Below are 12,981 nucleotides of genomic sequence, written 5' to 3'. Positions count from 1 at the left end.
AGTGCAATGCATAAAATCATGCAGATACGGGTCAAGAGCTTCAGTTAACATTCACATCAACAATCAGAATGGGGAAAAAATTTGATCTCAGTGATTTTGACCTTGACATGATTGTTGGTGTCAGACGGGCTGGTTTGAGAATTTCTGTAACTGCTGGTCCAAGCTGACAGAAAGGCTACGGTATCTCAGATAACCCCTCTGTACAGTTATAGTGAGCAGAATAGCATCTCAGAATGCACAACATGTCGAACCTTGAGGCGGATGGGCTACAACAGCAGAAGATCACGCTGGGTTCCACTTCTGACAGCCAAGAACAGAAATCTGGGGCTGCAGTGGGCCTACCATCTCCATGTCGCAGCAGAAGTCAAAATTCATCAGGCCAAGCAATGTTTTTCCAGTCATCTACCGTCCAGTTTTGGTGAGCCTGTGCCCATTGCAGCCTCAGTTTCCTGTTCTTAGCTGACAGTAGTGGTACCCAGAGTGGTCTTCTGCTGCTGTAGCCCATCTGCCTCAATGTTTGACGTGCTGTGTGTTTAGACATGCTTTTCTGCATAGCACTGTTGTAACGTGTGGTTATTTGGGTTACTGTCACCTTCCTGTCAGCTTGGACCAGTCTGGCCATTCTCCTCTGACCTCTGTCATTAACAAGCTGTTTTTTGCACCATTCTCTATACACTTTAGAGACTGTTGCACGTGAAAATCCCAGGAGATCAGCAGTTACAGAAATACTCAAACCGGCCCATCTGGCACCAACAATCATGCCACAGTCTAAATCACTGAGATCACATTTTTCCCCATTCTGATGGTTGATGTGAACATTAACTGAAGCTCCTGACCCGTATCTGAATGATTTTATGTACTGCAGCCACATAATTTGGCTAATTAGATAACCACATAAATAAGTAGGTGTATAGGTGTTTCAACTAAAGTGGTCGGTGAGTGTGTATACTGTATATATATATATATATATATATATATATATATATATATATATATATATATATATATATATATATGCTGTATATATATATATATATATATATTTTAACTATATTTAATAACTAAAAAACCTTAATATGAGCTTTGTCCCACATTTTGAATGCACCCCTGTTACCGCATATTTCCCCTATTACAAAACCTTACTGAACCTAATTGTGACACTTACATGTAAGTAACATTTGTAGAGTATTACAGAAAGACAAGTAAATAGTCTCATTACATTTTCTCAGTTTTGACACAAATTGTACTGTTGACTGTATTAATGTATTAGTGTATCAGTCCTTCAACCCTGTTCCCAAATTTATGTTAAGCAAAACAATTAATATTTTTTCTTGGATTTATTGGAAATTCAAGTTTATCATTAACTACAAACCAACATTTGGTCCCAAACTAGTTAGCTTTAATTCTGGCATTTTTTAAAATTTTTATTTTATGAATTTGGTTAACTTGATTTTGATGTTTATTCATTTATTTATTTTTGGTTATAAACTATATGTAAGCATGTCCAAAATGTTGGTAACAGGGTTGCAAAAATGCAAACCTCATTTAAAATGAATTAAAATGAAAACAACTCAAATTATTTTTAGTTTGACCTCCTGAGGATGGCGATCATCATTTTCTAATACAGAAAGAATTATGCCTATTTATGTGTAAATGTGTGTGTGTGTGTGTGGATGTGCACAACTGACTACTTCTCATCAAACCCCACCCCCGCCCCCCAAACCTTTTTCTTCTTCCAATGACAGAGGAAACCAGAAGAAGATCAGAGGATTCTCAGTCTCTGTTTATTCCAAAAGATTCCAAAAAATAAAGCAATCATTCCACATTCCATTTAGAAAAATGTCCTCCATTTCATCCCATGGCAGACTCTCCAACTCAAATTATGCAAGTGATGACGAGTCCATTTGTGTGGCGGTGTGTGAGAGACAGCTTGGCACTATATGCTCAGGTTTTGCACAGAAAACTAGAGTATGTTCCCAAACATACTCCCAAATGCACAATATGAGCAATCCTCTTGTGTGTGTCTGTGTACATTGGTGTATCATCCAAGATTTAGTTATACAAATGAATGGTTTCTATTTACACATACAGTACATATACATATAAAACTAATGAACAATGTTTCAATTACACAGCATGGCATAGAAAAGGGTGATTGGCATATACTTTATCAGTTTCATTTTCAATATATCTATCTGTAATTGTCTCCATCTCTTAGCCTTCATGTCATAACTTCACTACGTAAATTAAAGTTCTAGTCAAAAAATATTAGTGGTATACTCATCTTAATCATCGCTTTTATAAAAACAAGGATAACTTAAGGTCGTCATGCGTTTCACAGTTAAACTGCATATCATAGTGCACCTCATTTAAAATACAATGTGTTTGATATTAAAAAGAAAAGAAAGGTCAAAAGATAAATCACACACCCTTTTGAGTGTAGGGTGTTGATGTTCAGTCTTTACATTTTCCCATACAGACACAAAATATTAACAAATGCATCTGTAATGCCTTGACATATTTTGGCACCAGTGTTGGGTGTTACACTAAAAAAGTAATTAATTACTAACAACTAATTACATCTTCTACAGTGTAATTAGATTACTGTACTAATTACTCAGTCTGAAAAGTAACTGCATTACTTATTACTAATTACTTTCTAAAACCCTGATCAACCTCTACCTCATGAACTGGCCAAAGAATTTAAGGGGGCTGCGTTAAATTACAAAACATATATTTTAACATTAGACGTTAAATTTCGATTTTAAATTCACTGTTGTTTTATATAGAATTGCTCTATAGTCTATACAGTATTTAACACAATTACATCAGAAGTAACTGTAATTACTGAAAAATTAAGAGTAATCCCTTACTTTTTTCAATGAAAAAGTAATTTAATTACCGTAATTAATTACTTAGTAATGCATTACACCCAACACTGTTTGGCACACATTCATATTTGGCATTCTGGGGTATAATAATATATTATGAAGTTAATATATTCATATACATTTCCATTTGAATCAATATCTCAATAAACACTTCTAAAATACCATCTGAAATGTGAAATGCAGAAGGTAACTATTCTTTAACGTTTTTTTTTTCTTTTTTAAATTGGCAGAGTTACAGTATAAAACTTCTGCTTGCATCATCCATAGGCAAGAAAAACAGGATCAGAACACAGTGATAAAATATCAACATCACATTTTTAACAAATCAAACCAGTGAGAAGAAAAATCTACTCAAATACTTTTTTTTTTCTTTAAGTCAAGCATTTTCATGGTAACAATAACATCAAATTAACAAAAGTATAATTATATACATCATTTATTATACATAGGTCATATAATAATAAATGATTCTAGTCAAACTTTTTATATATACAGTATATATATATATATATATTTATATATCATCATGTTCATCCAGTAAACAAAATCACATTTGATGCAGATGTTTCAAGTGTGCTTGAGTTGTTGAGACTCAGAGATTCCAAAAACATGTTGCTATGGAAACAGATGTGGAATTCTTGCCATAGAAATGATTTTCAATGTGTACAGTTGTTCCTCAGTGCAGCATTGCATGTCATCACTTACAATGTGAAAAATGTTGATGAAAACTGAAGCAGTCGGGTAAGTCTGTTTGTGTGTGAATATATGAGTGAAATGAGGTTATATTGTGAGCATATGCTTGAAAAGCAGTTATGTAAAATGTATACAACATGAAACGTGATAGCAGTGTGCCAACACAAGGTTTGTGGATTTTGTATGCATATGCACACATAGCAAAGTACCGGTTTATCTTTATGTGTCTGCCTGTCAACTTGTTATTATGCATGTAAATGTTGACTGTACACATCAACAATGTTCAAAATACAAATGCATTGAACAGAAAGAAAATAACCTCTGTTAAACTGTGTCTTTGCATGAATATGTTCATGTACAATATAGATCTGACATCCTGTGCGTAGATGGTATTTGTGATTCGTTGTATATTGAGTAATTAAGCATTTATATGTGTATATATTGTGTTGTGTGTGTAAATGTGTCAGAATATGTACACACGTGTGGATATGTATGAAACTGGGGGTAAAGCATGCTTGCAACAGTGTATGTAAGTGTGTTAGTGTGTGTGTGTGTGTGTGTGTGTGTGTATGTAAGGCACTCAGGACAGCTCGCTCACACTCAGAGGCATTGCCATGCCAGGTCTCAGGTACGGCACAGCATGGACGGCTTTAGAGAAGTCTGGAGACAGCACTCGCCCATTCTCCCCTGTACTGCCTGTTATAGACAACCTGGCCTTACTGCGCATAGCATCTGTGAACGTCATCTGTTTCCAAACACACACCCACACAAACGATATATAAATACACAGCGAACAAGCCCAAACACACACATACACACAGAGAAAGAGAAAACACAGATATATTTATTAATGTTATGCAGTGTGTGATCTGAATCTGAAATACAGATATCCAGTGACCCCAAAAAGAACACTTAAGCCAAATGTTATGACTGTCTCCACATTATATAACAAAATAGCAAAACAAGTGGCATATATTTCAATTTTTGTTTTTAGGGATGTCAAACGATTCAGATTTTTTATTAAATTAATCACATGCCGATTAATCAATTGACATCATCGCAATTAATCGCACAGCAATATGTACTGCGAAAGCCTCCTAAATAAAGAATTTAGAATATAATATTTAAAATTATAATAAATATTACACTATATTGCCAAAAGTATTCGCTCATCTGCCTTTAGACGCATATGAACTTAAGTGACATCCCATTCTTAATCCATAGGGTTTAATATGACGTCGGCCCACCCTTTGCAGCTATAACAGCTTCAACTCTTCTGGGAAGGCTTTCCACAAGGTTTAGGAGTGTGTTTATGGGAATTTTTGACCATTCTTCCAGAAGCGCATTTGTGAGGTCAGACACTGATGTTGGACGAGAAGGCCTGGCTCGCAGTCTTCGCTCTAATTCATCCCAAAGGTGCTCTATCGGGTTGAGGTCAGGACTCTGTGCAGGCCAGTCAAGTTCTTCCACACCAAACTCGCTCATCCATGTCTTTATGGACCTTGCTTTGTGCACTGGTGCGCAGTCATGTTGGAACAGGAAGGGGCCATCCTCAAACTGTTCCCACAAAGTTGGGAGCATGGAATTGTCCAAAATCTCTTGGTATGCTGAAGCATTCAGAGTTCCTTTCACTGGAACTAAGGGGCCAAGCCCAGCTCCTGAAAAACAACCCCACAACATAATCCCCCCTCCACCAAACTTCACAGTTGGCACAATGCAGTCAGACAAGTACCGTTCTCCTGGCAACCGCCAAACCCAGACTCATCCATCAGATTGCCAGATGGAGAAGCGTGATTCGTCACTCCAGAGAACGCGTCTCCACTGCTCTAGAGTCCAGTGGCAGCGTGCTTTACACCACTGCATCCAACGCTTTGCATTGCACTTGGTGATGTATAGCTTGGATGCAGCTGCTCGGCCATGGAAACCCATTCCATGAAGTTCTCTATGCACTGTTCTTGAGCTAATCTGAAGGCCACATGAACTTTGGAGGTCTGTAGCGATTGACTCTGCAGAAAGTTGCCGACCTCTGCGCACTATGTGCCTCAGCATCCGCTGACCCCGCTCTGTTATTTTACGTGGCCTACCACTTCGTGGCTGAGTTGCTGTCATTCCCAATCGCTTCCACTTTGTTATAATACCACTGACAGTTGACTGTGGAATATTTAGTAGCGAGGAAATTTCACGACTGGACTTGTTGCACAGGTGGCATCCTATCACAGTACCACGCTGGAATTCACTGAGCTCCTGAGAGCGGCCCATTCTTTCACAAATGTTTGTAGAAGCAGTCTGCATGCCTAGGTGCTTCATTTTATACACCTGTGGCCATGGAAGTGATTGGAACACTTGAATTCAATTATTTGGATGGGTGAGCGAATACTTTTGGCAATATAGTGTATAATTCATATATTAAAGAGAAAAGCTCTAGGATCATTTGTTTGCAGATGCCACTTGAATTATGCATCCAAATACTTTTTGGGCCCACTGTATATTTTATAAATCTATTACATCTATATAAACTGTAAATGTTTCATGAAGAGCAGATGGGGTGGAGAATGACTGACAGCTAATGGGTTTTTCACCCAAATGGCAGAGCTTTATATCAAAAACAAGCGTGAAGGCAATCCACAAACAACTGCAAGTGTCAATGATGATATACAAACGAAAAATACGACGTCAATGATGAAGAGAATGATATCACTGATCAAAATGAGCCTCTATGAACCATCCATCTTTTCTGTTCATTCATCCCCCTTCTTATTTGTACATTTTACCCTCCTTATCCTTTGTCCATCTTTACATGATTTCTTTAATCTTTTTGATCAGATATGCCTATATGCACAGTTCACCAAAACCATCATGTCACATTTAGCTTTTTAAAGGGGTAATATCATAATATCATTTAAAATAGTTTGTTATTCTGTGTGAAAACACTGTAAGTTTCAGAACAAAAAACTTCCTCCTCAGTCCAAACAGATCATCTATAGAAACTAAGCTTCAAAGATATGAAAAACAGTTAGACACACATTTCTGACGTTGGCGAATGATAGCTATTCAGTGTTCAGAAACTTAATCCGTCCAGTCATAAGGAGGATGCAAAAGTTGATCAAATATTGTGCTGTTCCTTAATGTGTCTAGCACCTGCTGCTCTACATATGCTTTCAGAAGATCACAGCGTTATTAACTTTGGCTTATAAGGAATGGGCAGCGCCAACTATATTCAGCCTGATCTGAAAATTACATGACCATGGTGACATTTTCTCAGTTGAGCCATTGTGCAATTTGATCATACTTGAACAGGCTTGTAAATGTAGTTGGATATGCAATGCTAGCATTAAAATGTATTGGCATAGACGTCATGCACTCTAGTAAAACATTTTTGTTGTCATAAGATAGCACAGTGTGACAAGTGTTTATGAACTGATTTGTGTGAAAGTGAATAAATGTAATTGTTGTTGTAATGGAACGGGAGCCAGCTGGTACGTGATAGCAGTGCGGTATGTGTAAACCTCACTCTCCTGGCCTCAAGAGGTGCACTAGCGACTGACGCTAGGGGCTGTAGCCTTAAGCCTCCTCGTTAGCGCACCCGCCCCCCATGCGGGCTGACACCGGTTCGAATACCGCTCGGAGCAGGTCGAGCAGTACTGGTTACAGTAGCACTTCTAGTTTTTATTCCATGATATGTACTATGAGCGACATACCATTTAGCAAAAATATAGGTAGAGTAACATGATTCTATAAGACAAGGTAGACTATATTGGACCCAACAGCAAACCTGTGAGCAAGCGTTGCTTCCTGTTTACGTTAAAGGAATATTCCGGATTTATTACAAGTTAAGCCCAATCGACAGCATTTGTGGCATAACGTTGATTACCACAAAAATGTATTTTGACTTGCCCCTCCGTTTCTTAAAAAAAAGCGAATATCGAGGTTACAGTGAGGCACTTACAATGGAAGTGAATGGGGCCAGTTTCTGAATGTTAAAATACTCACTGTTTCAAAAGTATAGCCACAAGACATAAACAACATGTGTGCAAACATGATTTTAGTGTGTTAAAATCATGTACTAACATTATATGTGTAAAGTTATAGCCAATTTTACAACTTCGTTGCCATGACGATGTAGTCAACAAACACTAAACCCTAAAATGGCTGTAAAAATGACCATTTAAACAACTTTACAGCTCAAATAATACATGAGTTTTAACAGAATAATTAAAGTTATTTTATAAAATGGTAAGCTTCACATTTTTGCCTTTAAACATCCAAAATTTGGCCACATTCACTTCCACTGCAAGTGCCTCAATGTAACCTCGATGTTTGCTTAATTTTAAAGAAAAGGAGGGATGAGCCTGAATAAATTTTTGTGGTAATCAACATTAGGCCTGTCGATTGAGCTTAACTTGCACTGAACCAGGAATAATCAATCATACATAGATGTCTTTAAGGTAAAGAAGCAGAAAATGGCTATATCCTAAGGGTCAAAGAGGGGGAAGGAAATGGTCATGGTCAAACTCAATTCAGACCTCAAACTAAACCTTATCAACAAAAAAAAATGAAATGATTATGATTATGATATGACCCCTTTAAATATTTGACAAATGCATGTCAGTGTGATGCCTGAAGAATCGTGCAGTGGCGTTGGGGCATTTGACATAGGATAACAAATGACAAGAAACAAAAAAATTGTGAATAGACTATTCTCTGCCGTTCCTACCCCACTAGATCTTAACACTCTCCAGCCCATAAACGTTGTACCCTTCCTTATAAGTAGCAAAATTCTGAGAATTCTGCGAGGAAGAGGAGGGATTTAGAGCCTGAGTCTTGGCAACCTTCATGCGCTTGGCCTCTGCGCGAGACTTGTAGCAAAACTCCACCAGAGCGACCAGCATAGCCAACCCAAGACCGCCCACCAGGATGTAGAAGACTCCCGCAACGTTACTCAGGCTGAGAGCACTAGTCTTCTCCTGCAAGGGGTTGAAGGCCAAAGGTCAAAAATAAGGGATAGAAAAAATGACAATACATCAATACTGCTGATTATGAATGTATTTTAATTTAATTGATTACGATATAAAATGTAACTTCTCTAGATTGTGCTAGATTACTAGTTACTGACTGCAAATATATAAAAAACAGTTCAGACCAAACAATATTTAAACATTAAAGCAGTATATGTGTGTGTATACTGAGTGTAAGTGTATTAGTAAATCACATAGAACACGCAGATGTCTACGGAAGTACAGTTAGGACAAAGTACGGTGTAGTGTGTGCACATAACGAAGGAAAAAGACGCCACGTACAGAATTGCAATTAAAGACAGCTGAAGTAATAGGCAAATATACAAACAACATTTACAGCATTGGTGATGGACAAGGAGAGACCGCATGGGAAAGAGAGGGAGAGAGAAATAGAGATAGGAGGGAGAAAGAGAGAGCGTAAAAGAGATAAAAAAGTAAGTAAAAAAAAAGAACAGGACAATAAAGCACATATAAATACAGAAAAGGAGCACAAGGATATTCTGAGCCTATACAGGTATGAGTATGTGTGTTTCTGAGTGTGTGAAATGCACTTGTGTAGATAAATAATGATTATGTATTTACTATGTGTCTCTTGCATGCATTAATGTATGTTTATATCACATCCCTGCTTGTATAGGCATCATTGATTTGTACACAGGTCAGGCTCTGTTTCATGCGGTGGTAAATCTGTGTAAGGGACTTGCGCGCTCTCTCTCTCTCTCTCTCTCTCTCTCTCTCTCACACACACACACACACACACACACACACACACACAGACAGATCGGATGTTTTTTTTTCTTTTTTTTTAATGACAATTTAAATGCCACTTTAAAATAAAATAACCCCCCCCCCCCCACCACCCATAATTTTTGATGTAATCAAAATTTATCAAATAAATAAAAGAATTCTAGAATAACAATTATGTAAATAAAACCGTAATGTTTCAAGAATAATTTAAAAACAGGCCTTTTACAAGACTAAAGTCGTAATACTGTGAGAATAAAGTCACAGCATTATGAGATTAAAGGAGCAGTGTTTTGAGAATAAGGTCAGAATGTCACGAGAATAAAGTCGTAGCATTTCGAGATTAAGGTTGTAATATTATAAAAATAAGGTCATAAAGAAAGTGACATCAAAGTGATGGAGAACAGCAAAGTGGAGCAGATGTAGATGCAGATGAAAGCATGGATACTCTTAAAGTCAACCACAGGTTGGCATTTCAGATTGCACAAAAGAGGCTATTCGTATTGAGATAATCACTCCTTTGCCGTAATATTGTGATTCCAAATTTAAATTCAGGAGGAGCTTATTCATCTTGGCCTGCCAATCATATCCTTAGTATATATAAGCGGCTTCGGCATCCCTCCACCTCCCCATTTCCATCTTTATATTTCCTAATGCCTACACCAATTATTATTTCGAAATTGTTTTTCTTTTTCTTGCTTAAGACAGGTAGTCCTGGGTGGGGAGGACCTCAGAGTTCAACCCCAATCCTGTGCTCCATTATGGACAGCACGCAAAATCCGTTTACCTTAACCTCCTGAGACCCCCATGTGACTGCTGTGTGCATTTTTCATTTCCCTTTTAGATTTGTAACTAGTAGCACCTAATAAACAAGCAAAATATATATATATATTTTTTTTATTTTATTTTTTTCTAGAGCAAAAACCGATGTCCACATATGTGGACAGCAGGACTAAGTTGTGAAATTTTAAGTAATACCAAGCTATAGAAAGTCTATAGAACGATTTTTTTCTATTTTTATAAAATAGTTTATTATGTGTCTAGGAGTGTTGATTATTCATGTTTTTTGAGATGTTACAGATATTACAGCTGATTTTCTATAAAGCTGAAGAAATCATTCTTATTCTTAAGTAATGTCCAGCATCATCATATCACTGCCAACTATGTTAAAATAATCTATGTACTGATTATCATTGTCACATGTCTGCCAAACATGTTGAGTGATCCAAACATCATCTGCAGACTGAAATTGAACTTTTGGTCAGATGCTAGGAGTGAATGCACTTAGCTGCATAGAAAGCTTTGGGATACACCCTTGCTCCCTATTTAGTGAATGACTTAACCTCCAGTGTGCTGTCTGTCTGCACTGGTCTCAGAACAGATCGAAATGCACCTTCTTTTTCAGCTTTTGCATGAATGCATTTCTTCTCAATGTGAAAATGCATAGTAAATATATAGGAATGCATTTACTAATTTTAATGACTAGAACCGTATTGTACAGTGATAACAAAATAAAACAATAACAAAATGTATATTAAAATTAAGCAAAATTACCCACAGATGTGTTAATGTTGAAAATTATGTTTTTTTCAACTTTTGAGGGAATGAGGTCCCATTTTCCACATATGTGGATATCATGTTTATCAGCGTGCTGACGTACGAAAAATGAACAGATTTTTCAAAGTGGTATATCAACGAAACTAGAGACGCTACTCTTTACAACCAAACAGGTTTCAGTAAAAAAACGTAAAGGGGTTTCTTACCAGAGGCACTTTTGTTGGTCCTGCGCTCGTAGTAGCGCTTCCTGGAAATCGACGTCATGCTTTTGTGTCACGTGACACGGTGCGCCAGAAGTTTAACCCTTAAATGACAGTGTAGAGTCTTGTGAACAGTATTCAGTCGGTTTTAATTCATTGAAATTATGCGTTGCGTATAGCGAAGACAAAATACAACGTCCACACATGTGGACGTGGGGTTGCACGAGGTTAATACGCTCCAAGACTACATGAAATGGTGAACTTGTGAAATGTACTTTCTTCAAACAATATTATGCCTTTAATATCCTAATTTTATGACTATAATCTTTAAACATTACTACTTTCATCTCATGCCGCTACTTAATTATCCCAATTTTTAATTTATTCTCAAAATATAACTAATGTAATGCTCGTAATGTTACAATATTTTTTTTTTAAACATTATGGCTTTATTCTTGTAAAAAGGCCTTTTATTATTATTTTAATTTTTTTCAAAACATTATGACTTTATTCTTATCATGTTATAATCGTATTTTCAAAATCTAGATTTTTTTTTAAACATGGCACTAAAACGACGTCATATCTTTTAAAGCCGCACATAATCTGCAAAATTTAAAACCTCGATTTTAGCTTTATGGTTGATTGACGAGCAAACAGGCAGTTTTTTATTTGTTATCTGGACGAATTAGTGTTTACACTACAAATGTGATGTAGTCACATGCATTTCTGACTACTTTCAAATGTGGTTTGGTCAGTTCAAAACATGTTTTGGACCCCCTGTAGGCTACACCGGTATTTACCACTGATCACTTGTGATCTGATTGCCTGAGATGTTAATACCAGGTGTAAACAGGGTCAAAGACATATACACAGACAGTGTGCTGATGCTTGGGTTTAAATCACCCAAACAGAGACAGTGTTTTCATGCACACACACACACACACACACACACACACACACACACACACACACACACACACACATACACACAGACAAGCACATTCTATCCCTGCCAGTGATAGATCAGACACGCACACACACACTCCCTGCAGTGACTGACCTTACTTCCAGAGTCCTTGGCTCCACATTCTCCCTTATCGTACCACCATTTGTTTTTCAGCTTGTCTAAGATGCCTTGCTCACTGAGTTTCAATACTGCAAGGTTAACTGGTGTTCTTCGCGTATGGGAAATAACATAAATAACATTACCAATGTTATTTTATGTTATTGTCAGTAACATTTGCACTCGCTAACAGCGCTGGTAATGATTCAGCCCTGAGCGTGGTGGCGATCGGCAGTCTGCGCTCCATTTGGCAGTCGGCAAACGCGGCTTTGCCGTGCCAGATGTGCACAGACTCATCGCCGTGAGCAGGAAGCAGAGACAGTGGCCGCCTACAAGCCTTACACCACTGGGAATATGTCTTTATACATTCTAGAGAAATATCACTTTCATGCTAGAGCAGAAAGCCCTTACAGTGTATTACTGAATGGAAGTGATGGTTATAATCAGTTTGATCAAGTGACATGGCTCGTTGCTTGGGACCACTGATAATGCTTTCTACTCATTTACAAGTTTTCATTTCATTTTTTACCCAAGTCCCGAGCACGGGTCTGACCTTTGACTCCCCGCCTCCGCTGCCGCACTCTCCTTTGTCGTACCACCATTTGTTTTTCAATTTATCCAGAAGCCCCTGCTCGTTCAGTTTTAGCACTGCAAGGTTTACCGCGTTTCTTAAACAAATGATAAAACATATTTGTCAGACAGTATGAGGGGGCGGGGCTGCAGCGGGCCACGCCCCCCACAGGTCGCATAGAATGAATGAATGGAACATTGGGTTAGGCAAACCATCAATCAACCAATCAAAATGACTTTAAACAACC

At 37.6% G+C, this 12,981-nt stretch overlaps 1 protein-coding gene across 4 annotated transcripts in view; it reads right to left on the bottom strand.

Annotated features, from left to right (window-relative positions):
- Window positions 1-1,765: 1,765 nt before the first annotated feature.
- Window positions 1,766-12,981, bottom strand: part of LOC127444492 (glutamate receptor 2-like) — a 44,118-nt gene continuing 32,902 nt past the window's right edge. The window contains exons 14-16 of one of the 4 annotated variants that reach the window (XM_051703866.1): window positions 12,717-12,831; window positions 8,333-8,548; window positions 1,766-4,329 (exon numbers count right to left, since the gene is read on the bottom strand). In XM_051703866.1, coding sequence (XP_051559826.1) covers window positions 4,165-4,329; window positions 8,333-8,548; window positions 12,717-12,831 — 496 coding nt within the window. In that variant the 3' untranslated portion in view covers window positions 1,766-4,164. Of the gene's footprint in view, window positions 4,330-8,298; window positions 8,549-12,160; window positions 12,276-12,716; window positions 12,832-12,981 lie in introns of all 4 variants that reach the window. The other 3 variants (XM_051703864.1, XM_051703867.1, XM_051703865.1) reach the window with 3 other exon arrangements.

The sequence above is a fragment of the Myxocyprinus asiaticus genome, chromosome 8 (genome assembly GCF_019703515.2).
Source record: "Myxocyprinus asiaticus isolate MX2 ecotype Aquarium Trade chromosome 8, UBuf_Myxa_2, whole genome shotgun sequence".
Taxonomy (NCBI): Eukaryota; Metazoa; Chordata; class Actinopteri; order Cypriniformes; family Catostomidae; genus Myxocyprinus; species Myxocyprinus asiaticus.
The sequence above is the reverse complement of the archived record's forward strand: the minus strand, read 5'-3'. Positions and strand labels throughout refer to the sequence as shown.